The 21,328-nt window shown below is 34.2% G+C and overlaps 1 protein-coding gene across 1 annotated transcript; it reads left to right on the top strand.

Moving 5' to 3' along the window:
* The first annotated feature begins 1,631 nt into the window (after positions 1 to 1,631).
* On the top strand, positions 1,632 to 10,344 carry LOC131862527 ((R)-mandelonitrile lyase-like). Its single transcript, XM_059215001.1, has 7 exons — positions 1,632 to 1,771; positions 6,420 to 6,465; positions 7,905 to 7,962; positions 8,488 to 8,508; positions 8,597 to 9,229; positions 9,379 to 10,204; positions 10,302 to 10,344. The coding sequence occupies exons 1-7, from the start codon at positions 1,632 to 1,634 to the stop codon at positions 10,342 to 10,344; spliced, it is 1,767 nt and encodes a 588-aa protein (XP_059070984.1).
* Positions 10,345 to 21,328: the final 10,984 nt, after the last annotated feature.

Genomic DNA, 21,328 nt, shown 5'->3' with positions numbered 1-21,328 from the left:
AAACCATGGGAGATGACCTCCAAGCCATAGGACTAAAGATAGGCCACCCCTAAGTTGGAAGACTAGAGATAAACTAGGTTACACTCAAGCACACTCATCCAACATGCAAAATAAAGGGAAACATCATGAATACACCCTTCCAAGACCGATAGCTTCCATCCAATTTAGCCCATTCTTCTAATAATACCAAGGGTACTCATGCCCCTTCCTTCCATAATGTCTATGCACATATACTACCAACACATTTCCTTTCATATGAACAAGGGGTACTCATACCCCTAGAAATTTAATACCCAATCCTACAAAACATGCACTAAGGGTACTCATACACTTTCTATTGCTTGCTCTTCATGAGAGGAGTTCTCAACCAGCTATATTGGTCGCTCCTCTCTAAGCCTCAAGGTTTCTCTTCCCTCCCAAGGGTGACCATTTCCTTCACACCCTCGAAAACACAACACCAACATTTGCAATGCATGGGATAATGTAAAAACACACATACACATGCTCGCTAAACATTAACAAATTCACAATGCATGAGATAACACAAGAACACATTTGATGTATGCTCACTAAAAAATTGTGCATTGTTGTATATCTACAACATTAAATTAACAAGGATTTACACATTGTCATATATCTACGACATTAAATTAACAAGGAGTTATGTCCACCTACCTCCAACTATTAGTATTCAATGTGCAAAAATAAGGCCCTCTAACTTTTTGCAATCTCCTCCTCTTTCTCTAGCACCCCCCAAGCAAGTATACTTTCAAACTTAAAAACCAAAATCATAAGCCTCCTCTCTCCCTCCAGCCTCTTCTTAACTCCCTTTTCCCGTTTCTTTGAATTCCACATTAGTAGTGGAACGTGACAAATGTCACCTGCTCGTTCTTTTACATTTCCTTTCCCCAGGAGCTGTAACTTTCCTAAACTGGGATTTTTTTGGAGAAATAAGGTTGTTCTTAGGGTCTATTACATATGAAAGTGAAGGGAGATATTTGATCGGTTACTCTACCCCACAACTTCTTGCAATAGATGTGGTGCTACCCATACAAAGATGCAACTTTTGCCACTATGCAAAAAGTTAGTTTTGAAAGGAGCTATCATGTCTAAGAAGGTAGTTTCTATCCTTGGTTAGGTCCCCAACCCATTAAAAGTAGAAAAACTATACATCCCATATTCCATTTTCCCCTTCAAAATTCTTAATTCTTTGGAAAAGGTAGTTATACAATCAATTACACATTACAGACTCAAAGAAATTGCACTTGTTAAGACACTTGGCACATGATGATTCACACATCTACGCCTTGGTAATCTTAAAGAGGCAAATCTCATAATGATTCCATTGTTGCAAAGATAACTTTCTAATGGGAGGTGACAAGAACATAATGGAACCTACCTCCTATGAGAAATGGGAAAAGAATAGAGGGCTATGGATGGAGATTACTGATGGGGTCCTTGTTTCATATCTTGAGAGGCTTCGTGGCAATGATCTGAAAGTGACAGAGGATTTTGTGAATGGTTTGGAGAAAGGCATCCTCACGATGTTTGGAGTGGAGTTTAGAAATGATGAAACCTTTGTTGCAGAGATATCTTCTTTGCAGATTTAAGGCAACAATTTCTATAGAGAAATGAAGGCGGTGAAAGAAGCCATTGCGGCTTTCTTTGACAAAGATAGCGAGAGGAAATGGGTGAAAAATATGAAGGACGGCGACTATAACAAGAAGGACCTGAAATTACTTTGGGCGGAGATGGCCGCAGTGATTATGAGGTACATTACTCTTGATGGATGTTATGCCAGCATTTTCTCTTACCACTTTATTATATTAAACCATTTAGGGCACAACAAAAGAATTTCTTTGTCTTTCTATCTATTATCTTCTCTTGAAAATAGCTTGGTGAATCATGCCAAAAATGGTGATAACCCTGTTCTGCATGAGTGATGCAAAGGCTCATGTCCATGACTAAAATCATCCCTTCATATCAGGTTCAAACACATATAAATTTATTTTGTAGCAACACTCACCTAAACACAACTCAAACACATAGGTTTTCTCAAACCACTAGGCTACACAAACCACCAAAAGTAAACATCAACTTCACAAACTCAATCCAATCCTCGGAATACATTTCATTAGGCTAATTACATATGTCTAAGGAAAAATTGAGACTCAAAAACACACAGACTTCGCCAAACCCTTATATCCTACTCACACAAACCACTTCCCTATGAGGATGCAACTTGTCCATAAACTCATGTCACAATGCCAAACTCTACAAGTCAATACCTTTAGACACTTTGGAATTATAATTTTCACATTAAAAGATGACACATGGCCACCAAGAACATAAAAAAATCATATAATAGTTTTTTGCAACATTCTCGTAGCAGTAGTGACCGGAACTCACATAGACATGGTAGTTTTTAGAAATTGACTCATTTGACCCCTAAAATCATAAGATGAATTTTTCTGATAAGAAGGAATTTTGTTCACAACATCATAATATATCCATACAAGAAGTTTCAAGTCCTTATTCTACCATACGTAGTTGTACCAACACATTTTCTAACTATAAATCTGATAAACCATTTTCTGAACAGGCTGCTTTCACAAAAATGATCATAACTTGGTCTTTTTTAGATTAAATTCCATCAGAATTGAAAAAACTGAAAGTAGACTCAATTTTATTTCCATACATGTGACATTTTAACAATAATCCTTGCATAAAAAATATTACAAAGCTTTGTAACACACAGGAATCAGATTTTTACCAAACTCTACCATTGTCAAATAAGCATTTTGACATCATTTTGCACATGCCAACCTTAACTTAAGACCCTGAAACCAAAAAAAAATGAAAATATTTGCTATTTTCCTCCATTCCACCAAATATTATCCTTTGATCAACATGAAATGGAGGTTTATTACATTTCCAAAGTCATGGTTTACCCTACCTAGGGTTTTTAATAGTTTTTACAAAATTTGGTATATCTCTTCCAAAACTTAATGACAAGAAATGAAACCAAAACCAAAATATTGTGGATTCACCCCTATATCATTCTCAAGTGATCTCAAATGCTAATTAATAAGTTTCCAAGAAGAAAAAACAACTGATATTAGACTGTCACATTGAGAATACTCAGAAAATTGCAGGAAACCTCAAAGTTTTATTGATTTTCTTCTTTCAATACACACCAACCCCTCATGATCTTACCATCCCTGGTTTTATAAGCCTTTTACAACCTGTTTTGATAGCTATAAATAAAACCCAAACCCCAAATTACAAGATTCGGGGCCACCAAATATGAAGAAGTCTAAAACTGGAAAAATTGGGAAACCAAGGGAAAGTAGAAGGAAATAAAGCTAGAAATCCCCATTAACATTGAACAGGGGGAACAGGGGGATACCCAAAATATTCTTATTTGGGTACTCTCCTTAGCAGCACTGTCAAAAGCCAGGAGAATTTCTTTCTTTGGGTCAGTAAGGAGATTAATTTGTTAAAGGATGGAATTAAAGATATCATTAAGAATTTCACTGAGACGCCCATAGAAAGAAAGACGGATAAAATTCTCTGAATGACACAGGAACACAAAGAAGATGTAAAGACCATGAAAACAGATCAGGAATCGAGGACTCGTCAGTTGGAGATTAGCTTATAAGAAATTAAGGGTAATCTGAAGAACCTAGTGGATATCAGCAGGGAAGCCATGAATAACAGTGTTCGGGGTCTTTAAAAGGTAAATGAGATGATAGTGGATCAAAGAGCTTAGTCCAACACAAGCATTCCATCCTTTTACATCAAACAGAAGAAGAGAATCTAGGAACCAAACTTGCAGGGTATGAAACTTCAAACCACCACAGGTCCCTATACAAGGACTAGAAGCAAGAACCAGGAGAATAATACCTCCAAGGTTCATCATGGATGAGCTTGAGGACATCAATAAGAGGGTGAATCAAAAGATATCAGAGATGAAGTAATCTCTGGTTGAGTGAGTTTTAGGTTTTTTCTTGTTCTATTCTTTTTGTGTTGTTGTGTGGGCTTGGCCACTATTTTTGTGGTTCTTATGTCATTGGTTAAAAACTGGTTAGCGACTTCTTATTTCTTTGTGCTCTTTAAATTTGGATTTTGGGTTCCTATAAAACCCATTTACTCAATCAAAAAAATCCATCTATAACATTCACAAGATAAGATGCCACTTGTATTTATAGGGACAACCTCACCTTATAACTATTTATATAGCAACAATAGGATTATATTTTAATTATAAATTGTCAATAAGTTAAATTAACTCGCATAATTGTCCTATGTGTGGACATTACAAGTCCCAAAAAAAATTCTCATCTATAACTATTCAATCTAGTTAGAATATGTATCAAATTGATGTGAAAAGTGTCTTCTTGAATGCGAATGTGGATGAAAAATTATATATGGTGTAGCCTCAATTTTTTAAAGTTATTAGATGTGAACATCTAGTTTGCCAATCAATTTGGCCTCCTACGTTATTTCCTAAGAGTTGAGTTTTGATAATTTGATTTGAGCATCTTTACAATTCAAATTATATACACCATCAATCTTTTGGAGCATTTTGGAATTGCAAATTGTAACTCATATTCTCCAAGTATTGAGATTGAGTTGAACCTGTAAAAATAGGTTACAACTCCCTTATCAGTCAAGAGCAGCAAGCACAACCTCAAAGGTCATTTTCATTTTGCTGGAATGAAGTTGTCCTTCCTAAAGATGGATACTTTGCTTGGAGGATTCTAACAAATGACAAATTAGTCAAACTTGGGATTGTTGATCCTTTTTGGTGTGTTTTTTGTGGGTAGGCTCAAGAGGGTGTGGATCACCTTCTATTACAATGTTCCTCTGCACAGTCCTGTTGGGCTCACATCGTTAATAAATTGAATTGGTTTTCTCTCTTATCAAGGAATCTCTAGGATATATTCACAAATTGGCCTTCACTCTATCATCAATCATTTTTTTCTTACATTTGGAAATTCATCCCTCCTGTGATCACTTAGTGGGAAAGAAACAAGAGGATCTTTAGAAAGGAACTGTCAAGCTTATCTCGGGTCTTGCAAAAAATTAAAACTTCTATTTTAGAAGTAGTACATGCATATGTAGAAAAATCCAAATCAATCAACTCTTCATTTTCAGATTGGGATTAAAAAATCCTTCAATCCTAGGAACACATTAATCTCCCTTTTACGAAATGGCTTAATGCCTTCAAATATGATTTATAATGACCTCAAATGGTCCCTTGGACCTTATACAACCTTAACACAACATTGAAAACAAAAAATAAAATAAAAAATTTCATGATGCTTTTCAAGGCCTAGGTGTTGCTGAACCAATGAGGGGCTAATCATGCTCACCATGGAATATGCTAAGGATCTTGGGGTTAAACCCTCACGACCGGTTAAACCCCCCAAATCTCCCTCCAACAATGTTGTTCATTATGTGTCGGATACGAAGATGGACGAAGAAGATTCTGGTATGGCTATGGAAGGGTGAGAACTCAATGTCTCGGATGATTTGATATACCGTCCCTCTCAGGAGGAATGCCCCCAATGAAATATTACACCTGGCACTGGAAGAAACAGAAGAAAAAAACACCCCATATGGGCTGCCAATAAGTATAAAAACCCAAACCCCAAATTGCAAGATTTGGGGCTGCTGAATACGAAGAAGTCTAAAACTAGAAAAATTGGGGAAACCAAGGAAAAGCAGAAGGAAATAAAGTTGGAAATCCCCATTGACATTGAACAAGGGGAATGGGGGCTACCCAAAAAGATTCTAATTTTTTTACTCTCCTTAGCAGTGCTGTCAAAAGCCAGGAGAATTGCTTTCTTTGGGTCAGTAAGGAGATTAATTTGTTAAAGGATGGAATTAAAGATATCATTAATACTTTTACCGAGACGCCCATGGAAAGCAAGATGGATAAACTTCTCTGAATGACACAGGAACTCACAGAAGATGTAAAGACCATGAAAATAGATCAGGAATCAAGGATTGGTCAATTGGAGATTATCTTGAAAGAAATTAAGGGTAATCTGAAGAACCTAGTGGTATCAGTAGGGAAGCCATGAATAACAGTGCTCGGGGTCTTAAAAAGGTAAATGCGATGATAGCGGATCAAAGAGCTTAGACCAACAGAAGCATTCCATCCTCTGACATCAAACGGAAGAAGAGAATCCAGGAACCAAACTTGCAGGGTACGAGACTTCAAACCACCACAGGTCCCTATACAAGGACTAGAAGCACAAACCAGGAAAATAATACCTCCAGGTTCATCATGGATGAGCTCGAGGACATCAATAAGAGGGTGACTCAAAAGAATTCGAAGATGAAGTAATCTCTGGTCGAGTGAGTAACTTTAAGTTTTTTCTTGTTCTATTTTTTTTTTTGTTGTGTAGGTTTGGCCACTGTTTCCGTGGTTGTTATGTCATTGGTTACAGACTAGTTAGTGACTTCTTATGTTTGTTGTGCTCTTTAACTTTGGGTTTCGGGTCCCTGTAAAACCCGTTTATCTCAATCAAAAAAAATCCATCTATAACATTCACAAGATAAGATACCACTCGTAGTTATACGAACAACCTCACCTTATAACTATTTATATAGCAACAATAGGATTATATTTTAATTATAAATTATCAATAAGTTAAATTAACTCGCATAATTGTCCTATGTGTGGACATTACAAGTCCCAAAAAAAATTCTCATTTATAACTATTCAATCTAGTTAGAATATGTATCAAATTGATGTGAAAACTGTCTTCTTGAATGAGAACTTGGATGAAAAATTATATATGGTGTAGCCTCAATTTTTGTAAGTTATTAGGTGTGAACATGTAGTTTGCCAACAAATTACGGCTCCTACATTATTTCCTAAGAGTTGAGTTTTGATAATATGATTTTAGCATCTTTACAATTCAAATTATATACGCCATAAATCTTTTGGAGCATTTTGGAATTGCAAATCGTAACTCATATTCTCCAAGTATTGAGATTGAGTTGAAGCTATAAAAATAGGTTACAACTCCCTTATCAGTCAAGAGCAGCAAGCACAACCTCAAAGGTCATTTTCATTCTGCTGGAATGAAGTTGACCTTTCTAAAGATGGATGCTTTGCTTGGAGGATTCTAACAAAAGACAAATTAATCAAACTTGGGATTGTTGATCCTTTTTGGTGTGTTCTTTGTGGATAGGCTCAAGAGGATGTGGATCACCTTCTATTACAATGTTCCTTTGCACAGTCCTATTGGGCTCACATCATTAATAAAATGAATTGGATTTATCCCTTATCAGAGAATCTCTGGGATATATTCACAAATTGGCCTTCACTCTATCATCAATCATTTTTTTCTCGCATCTGGAAATTCATCCCTCCTATGATCACCTAGTGGGAAAGAAACAAGAGGATCTTTAGATAGGAACCTTCAAGCTTATCTCGGGTCTTGCAGAAAATTGAAACTTCTATTTCAGAAGTAGTAAATGCATATGTAGCAAAATCCAAATCAATCAACTCTTCGTTTTCAGATTGGGATTAAAAACTCCTTCAATCCTGGGAACACATTAATCTCCCTTTTACGGGAAGCTCTTTCCAACCCCCCAAAAGAACAATAGATAGATTAAAAATCAATTGGATTCGTCCTCTGAAAGGTAAGTTAAAGTTAAACTTTAATGGGGCAACCAAACACAATGCACGCAAAGCAGGTGGTGGGTGTGTAATTAGGGATCATAAAGGAAATATTCTTGTAGCTTCAGTACTTCCATTCCTGGATGGTTATAATAATATGACAGAAGCACATGCCCTTCTCCAAGGTCTCTTGTTGACTAAATCCTTTCAAATTTCAAACATCTTAATTGAGGGTGACTCTTTGCATTGTCAATTCTTGTAGAAAGAGAATCTTGCACAATTGGAGCATTCAATATGTGTTGCAACAAGTCTGGCTGACCGTATGTTAATATGTATAAACGTAGATAGACGTTGACCATATGTTAATATGTATAAAATTACGAATGAAACCGTATGGGCTGCAAGACAGACATGTTACATTTCCACTTGCCCTTGACTGGACTTGGTAAAAGACTCTTATGCAAGATGGTCCATTATTTTATTGTTTTAATTAAACCGAAGACAGTGGAGGGATGATAATTCAACAATAATTGGTTGACAAAATTTATTTCATTTTCTAATTTGAACTTTTCAATCACGGGATTTGTTTGACAAAACCACCAAGGACAATATAAAATTTGGATAAATATGCATAGTAAATTCTCGATACTATCCATATGGATAGATACGCGTGAACTGTTCTTATTCTATTTCAAAGACAATATCTATAAATAAGTGCAACGATTGCAAATACATCACAAAACATTCATTCGAAGAAGAATTAGACTGGTTAATCACATTCAGTATGGAGAAATTATTTCTTCTGATTTCATGCCTGCTGATGTTTACACATCAATTCTGTTCAGAAGCAGCAACATCTAATCCGGGTGGGTAAAAACTTTTGTTTGGAATCAATATAGTTGTTTCTTAGCATAGGATTGTTTTTGACATTGACGATTCTGTGTGCAACTGCAGAGTACCCATATTCGTTTATGACAGCAGATGCTCAAAAGGCAGCTTCAAGATCATATGATTACATTGTGGTTGGAGGAGGTACAGCGGGATGTCCCCTGGCAGCAACTCTCTCACAGCACTACTCTGTTTTAGTATTGGAGAGGGGAGACTCTCCTTACGGAATTCCCGATGTGGAGGATTTCAGAGGGTCTCCCACAACTAATCCCAAAGTAGCGCAGGGGTTTGTCTCAGAAGATGGAGTGCAGTTGGTACGGGCGAGAGTTTTAGGAGGCGGATCAGCCATCAACGGTGGAGTCTACAGCAGGGCGAGCACTGAATATATTCGGAAAATAAAGTGGGATGAGAAACTTGTATATGAGTCATATGAATGGGTAGAACGGTTGAATGCCTTCCAACAATACAAGCTTTCTACTTGGAATTCTGCTACCAAGGATGGGCTTCTTCAAGCTGGAGTTCTTCCTTACAACGGCCACACTTTCGATCATTTGGTTGGCACCAAGATCAGTGGCTCAATCTTTGACGAGAATGGAAAGAGACATACAGCCGCAGATCTACTCCAGTATGCAAATCCAGAAAATATTGTAGTTCTTCTCAATGCTACTGCCAGCAGAATACTCTTCAGTTTGGGATCAGGTACCAATTCATATTTTGCTTTCAGAATTCCCCTACCCTACTTTACTTTGATGAGTATTCCTTTTATTCTTTTACAAAATATTCAGAAATATATTTCATATATCCATCTATGTGTATGCATGTAATATTATCAACAATCTATATTGCAGGAAAGCAAAAGGCTAGCGGAGTGGAGTTCAGAAGCAATAATGATGGTCTCATTTATCAAATTTCACTTAATCAATTGTCAATCAATAGTGAGGTGATTTTGTCAGCAGGAAGCATAGGTAGCACTCAACTTCTCCTCTTAAGCGGAATTGGTCCAAAAAGACAACTCAAAGAAATGAATATTCCTGCTCTTTTAGATTCACCTTTTGTAGGTAAACAAGTTCAAGATAATCCTAGTGCAGCCTTTACTATAGTATCCTCGAAACCACTTGAAGATTCTTATTCACAATTAGCGGGCATTTTAGACAATTCCCAAAATTACATCGAAAGTGGTAGCCTTGTCCAACGGAATAATGGTACAAATACACAATATTTAGGTGTTCTTGATATTAAGTTGGCATTTCCCTTATCAAGGGGTGATCTTTGGCTTAAAAGCGTAGACCCTCGAGATAACCCCTATGTTCGTTACAACTACTATTCACACTCTCTTGATCTACAAAGATGTGTGAAAGGTATAAAAGTAATGGTTAATCTGAGTATGTCATCTTCTATCCAAGAGTTTGCATTTACTGATAGTGGAAATTCCAAAACACTCCAATTCCTTGGAATAGCATTACCAAAGAATCAATCAAATGATGATGCCTTGGCGAAGCTTTGCAAAGAGGCACTAGGCACATTTAACCATTATCATGGAGGTTGTCAAGCTGGTTTAGTGGTTAATGAAAGATATCTGGTGAAAGGTGTTGATAATCTCAGAGTTGTGGATGGCTCAATTTATAAGGATTCCCCTGGTACCAACCCACAAGCCACAACCATGATGCTTGGAAGGTATTTATTTTTATTAAAAATTTTATTGCATTATTTCTTTTTCGATTCTCAAAAAATATAACATTAACAATACATTTTGATCATGCAATATGTGCAGGTATATGGGAATTCATATCCTTCAAGAACGCACAATCTCTTAAAAATATGAGAAGACCATGTTGAAATAATTGGCACACTTGTTGTGCTCACATTCATTTATCATAGAACTAAATAATACCAAACATGGTAATGTTTTTGATAAAGTGTGAAATTGTAAATAATTCAATTTACCTCTCATTTCCTATCAATATAAATATTTTCCAAGATAGCACATTGTTATGAAATTTACAAGAATAAATTTAATTTGAGCTTTGATTAACTTTCATACAAAAGTGCACTTTCTTTTTTAATTGAATTGATATTATAACAAAAATACATGTTCCAAGGTTTTATGAAAAAAGGAATGCATAATTTTTCTTATAATTTATTGTTATATGATGATGTAAATGTAGAAGTGTTTAATTTGGTATTTATTTTTTACACTATATAGTACTTCTTTTTTTGTTTTGTTGGTTTAATTATAAGTTATGGTGAGATGTATGTTTTTTAAGAAAATCATGTTAAATAAATTTACAAAATGAACATGTGAAAAGGATAAAATTATTACAATATCACTTCTTGGCCAAAATGTTTGTGCATAACATAACTAAAATGAATTGTACAATAGTATGATCACAAATTCTGCATACCCATGCCATTTGTCATTTAGTTTTATGCCTATTTTGAACAAATATATTAATTCAGATACCCAATCGCAAATGACACAATAGTGTGTGAATTTGGGCTCATTTTACTAGCCTCATGACCTATTTGTAAACACAAATATCTATATAAACCTAGCATTAAATAATATATTAACAATAGACACGCCACTAAATTCATTTTACCTACATTGTTATCTCACTTCTCTAAACATATACCTCCATTTCGGTTCTTTCTACCTAGATCTAACTTATATTCTATATCAAGGCAACTACATAATTGTAAACTTGTCTCTTTCCAATTTGAATTTAAAATTTCATATTTTTGGTACATCAACCTCCTTTGTCCATGTAAAAGTAAAGATCTACGCTAGAAGCATTTATGAAGGAATTGTCAACTTCACAAGCTAAAAGTGATATTTATATTTTAAATTTCAAATTAACTTAAAATAATGAAGAAATTTTAACGTAAGTTATGTTTATAATTTTTATTTTTATAAATATTAACATGATATATTTTTTAAGAAATTTTAGAATAAAATTTGAATGCTTAATTACACACACACACACACACACACACACACACACACAGAGATATATATATATATATATATATATATATATATATATATATATATATATATATATATATATATATATATATATATATATATATATATATATATATATATATATATATATATATATATATATATATATATATATATATATATATATATATATATATATATATATATATATATATACAATGGAACGTCACAAAAAAAGGAGAAACACGTTTTCAAGGAAGAGTATCCCAATACTTATAATTGGATCGCAATGGTGTTCCACATAGTAAATTTAATATTTTCCTCTTGGGAATAGTTTATAAGGTTACAAGTCCATGCAAAAAAAATTATTTTTTTGGCAACTATATTATAGATGGATTTAGTTTGATGGAGATTGACTCTTTCATCCAACTTGTCTTTGATAGAGGTAGGTCGTTTACAATAGTTTCTTCATTTCTTAATGCCACGGATACGGATAAAATATGTTCCATTCGATAGTGCTATCTTTAATGCTCTATCTAAACTAAATTGGTGAAGGTTGTTCCATTCGATAGTGCTTATGAAGTTTGGAAATGATTGAAAAACATAGGTATGAAGGAAATTACAGAGATAAACTAGCTAACATGCAGACTGCAATATGAGAACTTAAGGATGAAAGAAGGTGAAGACATAACAAGTTATTTTCAGAATGTTTACTGTGTAGTGAATGACATCAAAGATCTTAGCGACACCTTGGATGATAAGGATATGATGGAAAATATTATGAGGACTTTACTAGAGTGTTACAATGACAAGATTTCTTCCATTGAAGAAACCTATGATCCCTCCAAGTTCACCAGGGAATGATTGTATGGCACCTTGACTACATTCGGGATGAGGAAGTTTGGCAAAGACAAAGCAATAACTGAGATAGCCTTTGAAACCCCAAAAGATATGGATGAAAATTCAGATGATGAGATCCTAGATGAAATGGAAGCAAAAATTTGTAAGAAAGGTAAAGAGAGGAACCAACAAGTATAAAGGTGTGTTACCTATTAAATTTTTTAAGTGTGGAAAGATTGGTCATTATGCATCTAGATGTCCAAACAGAGGAACAACACAAAAGTTTAAAGAAAATAAAGAAAATTCAATAAGAAATCCTATTATGTTAAAGATGATGTTAGTATTTCCGATGATGAGTCAGAAGTGTTGGCATTGGATTGTCATTGATGTGAATAGATATAGTAGTGGGTGGAGATGTAGGAGGATTAGTGCCCCAGAGGAAGATTAGATTCATTGAGATGGTGGTGTATCATACTAGCAATTAGTTGAGTAGATTTGATTGTACATGTGCAAGTTGTACAAGAATGTAGCTAGTAAAGGCATTTAGTCTAAGGCCACAAAGAAGACAATTGGGAGTTTTCTTGGTCATGGAATTAGACAAAGAAGACATGGGTCATAAAGTGGTGAAGGCATTGGACAAACTGGAATAGCTCAGAAAAAGTGTAGTTGCAGTAATACATAATACATCGTGTTAGTGACACAATGTTACAGGGATAGTATAATACATCATGTTATCACTATCATTGTTTTGTGGTCAAAACTCCACATTGACCAAAGGTAGTTGGGTATGTGCAGGTTCATGGTGGGCCAAACATGCCCTTAAGTGGCAATGAAAAAAACAAAACAGAGTTAGGCAACTTGACATAAAAATTTGAATAAGCTACCAACATTATTTCAAAAATATGTAAGAATAGAATTTGTATCAAATTGAATCTGGTTTCTAATCTAATAGTTCTTTTTAAAAAAATTAAAAATCTATTTGACTAAAATTTGAAATTTCAATGCAGCAATACATAAATTTGAAGGAAAAGGTAAGAAGCGAGTGTCTGTCAGACCATCCTAATCACAATCAAATCATAAAAATATTTTATAATATTTTAGTATAAGTAGGAGACTCATGTCTGGATGTGATACATAATTTTTTGTATTTTTTTTTATATAAATAATTAATTATGATTTTTTTAATATAACTTTTTAAAAACATAAAACACTCGTATGTTTGAGCACCATAACTTGGTCAAAACTTTATGAAATTCAATTTCTCTTTTTTCTAATCCTATAATATATAAAGAATAGAATGTGACGCATGTTTCTGATTCAAAAAATGTGATACCGTTAGAAATTTATAGATATTTTTCAATCGACCTATCAATTAGAACTTTAGTAAGAATATCACCACTTTTTGGCCCCTCGTGGTCCTGCACATACCCAGTTGTGAAACTGTGACAAGAGATAAGAAAAGTGCATAACAAACTATGTTTGGGATTACCGCTATTTCACAGGTCAATGTTTTCAGCTAACCAAGCTAGCTGCGAAACTGCAACATGAGAAAGTAGAAGTGCATAACACGTGGAGAATGTTATCCCTATTTTTCGATCAACTCTCTGCATTGACCAAAGGAAGATCTGAAACTGCGATAAGCGCATAACACGCAATTTCACTATTTCATGGTTCAACTCTTGGCGTTGACGAAGGTAGCTATGAGACTGTGAAAAGGCATGTGTATCAAATGAGATCTTTTAGTCTGAACATCAAACAAGAAGAAGAGAAAATGTTGGGTAGATTTGTAGCTGAAAATATATTTTCAAAAGTAGAGGTTGGATGAAAAGTCAAATTTTATTGCAGAGATTGTTGAGAAAAGAAAGAAGAGTCATTTAATGTGGACGCCTGCAAATCTGAAATGAAAAGACAAGAAGAAAAAAAATTGTAGCTGAAACTCTTTATTTTTTAATTTCTCTTTTGGAGGGAAAACTGGGTGTGCCTTTATTAACAAAAAAGAAGTGAAGTAAGTAGGCGTCAAATGAAAAACAAGGAGAGAAAGTGTTGTTGGCATGAAAGTAAATAATCTCTACAAGAGTGAAGGAAAGAGAACAAATAATCTCTACAAGGCTACTAGAATGGAGTTCACAAGAATTAATGATGCCCTAGCTTATCAAGTGTCACTTAATCAATCGTAGACCAATAGTGAGGTGATTTTGCCAACAAGAAGCATAGGTAGCCCATAAATTCAATTCTTAAGTAAAATCAGTCCAAGAAAACAACTTAAAAAATTCAATATTACAATTCTTTTAGATTTGCCTTCAAAAAGAAAACATGTTCAAGATAATACAAGTACAAGATTCACTATAGAATCTCGAAAACCACTTTAATTTGCTTATACATCGGCAGTGAGCATTGTAGACAATTCACAACTCTACATCAAGAGTTGTACCTTTATCTAAGAAAGTAATGCCACAAATATAAAACATTCCGCTTACGTAAGGTTTATCCTTTATGCTAAGTGCTCATTATACAAGGGAATAGACTATTTATATTTATTTGCCCGTGAGCTTGAAATCATTTTAAGCGGAGGCCGACGTTAAATTCTTTAAATCTCAAAAAAGTTCAAGATAATCCTAGTGATGGCTTCACTATAGTATCCTCAAACCCACTTGAATATTCTTATACACAAGTAGTGGGGATTTTAGACAATTCATAAAATTACATCGAAAGTGGTAGCCTTATCCAATGGAATAATGGCACAAATACACAATATTTAGTTGTTCTTGATATTAGGTTGGCATTTCCCTTATCAAGGGGTGACCTTTGGCTGAAAAGTGTAGATCCTCGAGATAATCCCTGTGTTCGTTACAGCTACTATTCGCACTCTCTTGATCTACAAAAATGTGTGAAAGGTATAAAAGTAATGGTTAATCTAAGTATGTCATCTTCTATTCAAGAGTTTGCATTTATTGATAGTGGAAATTTCTGGAAACACTTCAATTCCTCAGAATAGCATTACCAAAGAATCAATCAAATGATGATGCCTTGGCCAAGCTCTGAAAAGAAGCACTGGGGACATTTTACCATTATGATGGAAGTTGTCAAGCAGGTTTAGTGGTTAATAAAAGATATATGGTGAAAGGTGTTGATAATCTCAGGGTTGTGGATGGCTCGATCTATAAGGATTTCCTTGGTACCAACCCACAAGCCAAAACCATGATGCTTGAAAGGTATTTATTTAGCTTAATAATTTAATTGGATTATTTATTTTTTAATTCTCTCATTATATAACATTAACGGTACATGTTGATCATGCAATATGTGCAGGTATATGGGAATTCATATCCTTCAAGAACGTACAATCTCTCAAAATTTTGAGAAGACCATGCTGAAATAATTGGAACACTAGTTGTACTTTCATTCATTTATCATCTAGAACTAAATAATACCAAACATGGTAATGTATTTGATAAAGTGTGAAATTGTAATTTCAATTTTACCTCTTACATCTTATGAATATAAATACTTTCCAAGATAGCACATTGTAATGAAATTTACAAGAATAATTAAATTTGAGTTTCAATTAGCTTTCATACAAAAGTGCACTTTCTTTATAAATTAAATTCATATTATAACAAAAATGCATGTTGTAAGGTTTTATAAATAAAGAGATGCATATTATGAGGATGTAAATGTACAAGTGTTTGATTTGGTAATTATGTTTTACACTATATAGTACTTACTTTTATTGTTTTGCTGGTTTATTTAAATGTTATGGTGATATGTATATTTTTTAAAAGATAAATTATTTATCATATTAAATAAATTTGCAAAATCAACATGTGAAAAAGATAAAATTCTTAAAATATCACTTCTTGGCCAAAATGTGTGTGCATAGCATAAGTAAAGTTAATTGTACAATAGCATAATGGAAAAATTTTCATACCCATGTCATTTCTCATTTAATTTTATCCCTATTTTGAGCTAATATATTAACACAAATACACAATCACAAATGACACAATGTTGTGTGAATTTGGGCTCATTGTACTAGCCTCATTATCTATTTCTAAGCACAAATATCTCTATACATTTATCATTGAACAATCTATTCACAATAGACACAACACTAAATTCATTTTAACTACCCAACTATCACACTTCTCTAATCATATACCTCCATTTAGTTGTTTCTACCTTGATCTAACTTGTATTCTATATCAAACCAAGTACAAAATTGTACGCTTGTCCCTTTCTAATTTGAATTTCAAATTTCACATTTTTGGCAAAACAACCTCCTTAATCTATGTAAAAGTAAAGATCTATGCTAGACACTTCTATAAATGAAATTTCAATGTAGGTTATGTTTGGTGACACTTATACTGCATTATTTTTCATGTAAAACCCTAGATTTCCATTTTTTGAATACCAAACTCTAGTTATAATCCTTATAATTTCCAAGATGTCACATTTGATACTTGAATGTAAATATGGTGGACTTTTACATCATTTATATACTGTACAAGACAATTGATCTCCTCAAAGGTGTAGTTGCACAAGAAGGAAATTTGAATATGATCGGTGTACAGTTGGTACTGTAATCATCATTGTAGCACATCCCTATAACCCTTTTAAAGTTACACATGAAATTGCATTTCCTTGGAGCCTTTCTAATGTTGGTTGTCATGCAACCCAATGAGACATGATACAAATAAAGAAATGTATATAATCAAAATAGGGATCCACTATGCAATGGGTGTGTTTTGGGTTAGATTATGTGTTTAACATTTGTGGTTATATTTCTTCTAACTATTTAGGGAATTCTCCATTGATTTATTAGAGATAGAAGTGAAGGCCATTTTATCTACCTCAATAATTCATTAAAATGTTCCGTATATGATTATAAATTGGTTAAAAGCTTCCCTTGAATTTGATATCCATGGTGCTTAGTAAGAGGTATATATTTTGGGATTCAAAACTAAAAAAAAATTGTGACCAACACTATCAAGATCTAATAGATTTGGATAGACGGAAATGTGCTCTAGTTAGGACAATGGATCCTTCAGGGTATAACTTTTATTCTCCCTATTTTTATACCCTACAAGAGTGTATAGTTTAGGTTATCCCTTAGTGTGCTGAAATCCCTAATTATACCTCATTAAAATAAAATAAATTAACACTTATTTTTTACCCCCAAGATCACCCTAGAATGTGAGGGGAGAACACACACAAGTAATAGTTTGGAATTGAACTTAGACACTTGGTCATTATAAAACCCAAATCAAAGTGTATGGTTAATTTAACTCCTCAAATTCAACTCTAATAAAGTAAGAAAATATATGATACACATTAAAAAAAGGGGGGGGTTTGATAAAAGTAATATTCTTCTAATGTTGTATAAACCATAAGTTAGTATTTTTTAGTAAATATCTATGTCATATGAACCTACAAGTTATATTTTGAGATATCTTCAATATAATCTAATTCATAACACCAAAAAAATTAGTCGTGCAATTACCTAAAACTAAGGCTAGAAAGATAAAGAAGTGACATATTTACCAACATATAGGGCATATATGGTAAAATAGGCACATGTATCACAAAATTAGCACATACAATATGGAAGTTGTAGAAATATCATAGACTAGGAAACATGCATTATAAATTATGCACAAGTTCCAAGGAAATTCACATGTGTCATAGTTGCGTTTTTGCCTTCAAACTAACCCCTGACTATGTAAGCCAAATGTTAAATCTTACAATGGAAGAAAACATGCATTAGATAATATCCTAATATAACACACAAGAAGGAGAGCATTAGAAAAATAGTGATGAAGCCAAATGATAAATAAATAAAAACAAGAAACACTAACAAAATACCTAACAAATGGCAATAAAACAATAATGAAGCAAAAACCACTGAACAAGGAAAAACTAGAAATTAAAAAGGAACAGCTTAGGATAAAACCTTAAAAAAAAACCTACATAGAAATCATGTTATCACAAGAAATGAGATAAAAGGTACAAGTCGTCATGGCTAGAAACAACCTAGCTCAAGCAAATGAACAAAATGGCACATCAACCAAACATGCAAAGGAGCTAAAGGGGGTATAAGCTATTATTTTTAAAATAATATTAATGAAACTAGCCATCCATGAGAACAAGCCGCTATAAAGGAGCCTTTTTTAAATTATATGCAAATTAGAAGGAATGTTTTGTAAAGTAAATGTTGATAGTGGTTACAAAAGAAACATCAATTACTAGTAAATAAATATTTCTTAATGGGTTTGCAAATGGGTTTATATAAAAATGAGATCATATGTGATGGTACACCTATGGATGCATCTCATCTCTTGTTGGGAATGTTGTAACACTTTGATGTGTTTAATACCCTAAAAATTTACTAAGGTGAATCCCAATCGAAAAACCAACTAATTTTCTTACGCGAATCCCACTCCATCTTGAAGATTCCAAATTTCTTTATCTACACAAAATATGCCATATTTTCCATCAAACCATGGGAGATGACCTCCAAGCCATAGGACTAAAGATAGGCCACCCCTAAGTTGGAAGACTAGAGATAAACTAGGTTACACTCAAGCACACTCATCCAACATGCAAAATAAAGGGAAACATCATGAATACACCCTTCCAAGACCGATAGCTTCCATCCAATTTAGCCCATTCTTCTAATAATACCAAGGGTACTCATGCCCCTTCCTTCCATAATGTCTATGCACATATACTACCAACACATTTCCTTTCATATGAACAAGGGGTACTCATACCCCTAGAAATTTAATACCCAATCCTACAAAACATGCACTAAGGGTACTCATACACTTTCTATTGCTTGCTCTTCATGAGAGGAGTTCTCAACCAGCTATATTGGTCGCTCCTCTCTAAGCCTCAAGGTTTCTCTTCCCTCCCAAGGGTGACCATTTCCTTCACACACTCGGAAACACAACACCAACATTTGCAATGCATGGGATAATGTAAAAACACGCATACACATGCTCGCTAAACATTAACACATTCACAATGCATGAGATAACACAAGAACACATTTGATGTATGCTCACTAAAAAATTGTGCATTGTTGTATATCTACAACATTAAATTAACAAGGATTTACACATTGTCATATATCTACAACATTAAATTAACAAGGAGTTATGTCCACCTACCTCCAACTATTAGTATTCAATGTGCAAAAATAAGGCCCTCTAACTTTTTGCAATCTCCTCCTCTTTCTCTAGCACCCCCCAAGCGAGTATACTTTCAAACTTAAAAACCAAAATCATAAGCCTCCTCTCTCCCTCCAGCCTCTTCTTAACTCCCTTTTCCCGTTTCTTTGAATTCCACATTAGTAGTGGAAGGTGACAAATGTCACCTGCTCGTTCTTTTACATTTCCTTTCCCCAAGCGCTGTAACTTTCCTAAACTGGGAGTTTTTTGGAGAAATAAGGTTGTTCTTAGGGTTTATTACATATGAAAGTGAAGGGAGATATTTGATCGGTTACTCTACCCCACAACTTCTTGCAATAGATGTGGTGCTACCCATACAAAGATGCAACTTTTGCCACTATGCAAAAAGTTGGTTTTGAAAGGAGCTATCATGTCTAAGAAGGTAGTTTCTATCCTTGGTTAGGTCCCCAACCCATTAAAAGTAGAAAAACTATACATCCCATATTCCATTTTCCCCTTCAAAATTCTCCCCAAAAATAACCTACGAGTTCACATTACAAAGAGTTGGCTTAAGCTCCACTATCCAAGGCACACTTTGCTTATTGAGATTAAAGAGATGGCTTAATTCTTTGGAAAAGGTAGTTATACAATCAATTACACATTACACACTCAAAGAAATTGCACTTGTTAAGACACTTGGCACATGATGATTCACACATCTACACCTTGGTAATCTTAAAGAGGCAAATCTCATAATGATTCCATTGTTGCAAAGATAACTTTCTAATGGGAGGTGACAAGAACATAATGGAACCTACCTCCTATGAGAAATGGGAAAAGAATAGAGGGCTATGGATGGACATTAGTGATGGGGTCCTTGTTTCATATCTTGAGAGGCTTCATGGCAATGATCTGAAAGTGACAGAGGATTTTGTGAATGGTTTGGAGAAAGGCATCCTCACGATGTTTGGAGTGGAGTTTAGAAATGATGAAACCTTTGTTGCAGAGATATCTTCTTTGCAGATGGAAGGCAACAATTTCTATAGAGAAATGAAGGCGGTGAAAGAAGCCATTGCGGCTTTCTTTGACAAAGATAGCGAGAGGAAATGGGTGAAAAATATGAAGGATGGCGACTATAACAAGAAGGACCTGAAATTACTTTGGGCGGAGATGGCCGCAGTGATTATGAGGTACATTACTCTTGATGGATGTTATGCCAGCATTTTCTCTTACCACTTTATTATATTAAACCATTTAGGGCACAACAAAAGAATTTCTTTGTCTTTCTATCTATTATCTTCTCTTGAAAATAGCTTGGTGAATCATGCCAAAAATGGTGATAACCCTGTTCTGCATGAGTGATGCAAAGGCTCATGTCCATGACTAAAATCATCCCTTCATATCAGGTTAAAACACATATAAATTTCTTTTGTAGCAACACTCACCTAAACACACCTCAAACACATAGGTTTTCTCAAACCACTAGGCTACACAAACCACCAAAAGTAAACATCAACTTCACAAACTCAATCCAATCCTCGGAATACATTTCATTAGGCTAATTACATATGTCTAAGGACAAATTGAGACTCAAAAACACACAGACTTCGCCAAACCCTTATACCCTACTCACACAAACCACTTCCCTATGAGGATGCAACTTGTCCATAAACTCATGTCACAATGCCAAACTCTACAAGTCAATACCTTTAGACACTTTGGGATTATAATTTTCACATTAAAAGATGACACATGGCCACCAAGAACATAAAAAAATCATATAACAGTTTTTTGCAACATTCTCGTAGCAGTAGTGACCGGAAC

Source organism: Cryptomeria japonica, unplaced genomic scaffold (genome assembly GCF_030272615.1).
Source record: "Cryptomeria japonica unplaced genomic scaffold, Sugi_1.0 HiC_scaffold_44, whole genome shotgun sequence".
Taxonomy (NCBI): Eukaryota; Viridiplantae; Streptophyta; class Pinopsida; order Cupressales; family Cupressaceae; genus Cryptomeria; species Cryptomeria japonica.
The sequence above is the reverse complement of the archived record's forward strand: the minus strand, read 5'-3'. Positions and strand labels throughout refer to the sequence as shown.

Coding starts and splice junctions, on each gene's coding strand:
- LOC131862527 (XM_059215001.1), top strand. CDS start 1,632: ATGAAGGCGGTGAAAGAAGCCATTGCGGCTTTCTTTGACAAAGATAGC. Junction 1,772..6,419: donor ATGGCCGCAGTGATTATGAG/GTACATTACTCT, acceptor TTTGTTGTGTAG/GTTTGGCCACTGTTTCCGTG. Junction 8,509..8,596: donor AGCAGCAACATCTAATCCGG/GTGGGTAAAAAC, acceptor GTGCAACTGCAG/AGTACCCATATTCGTTTATG.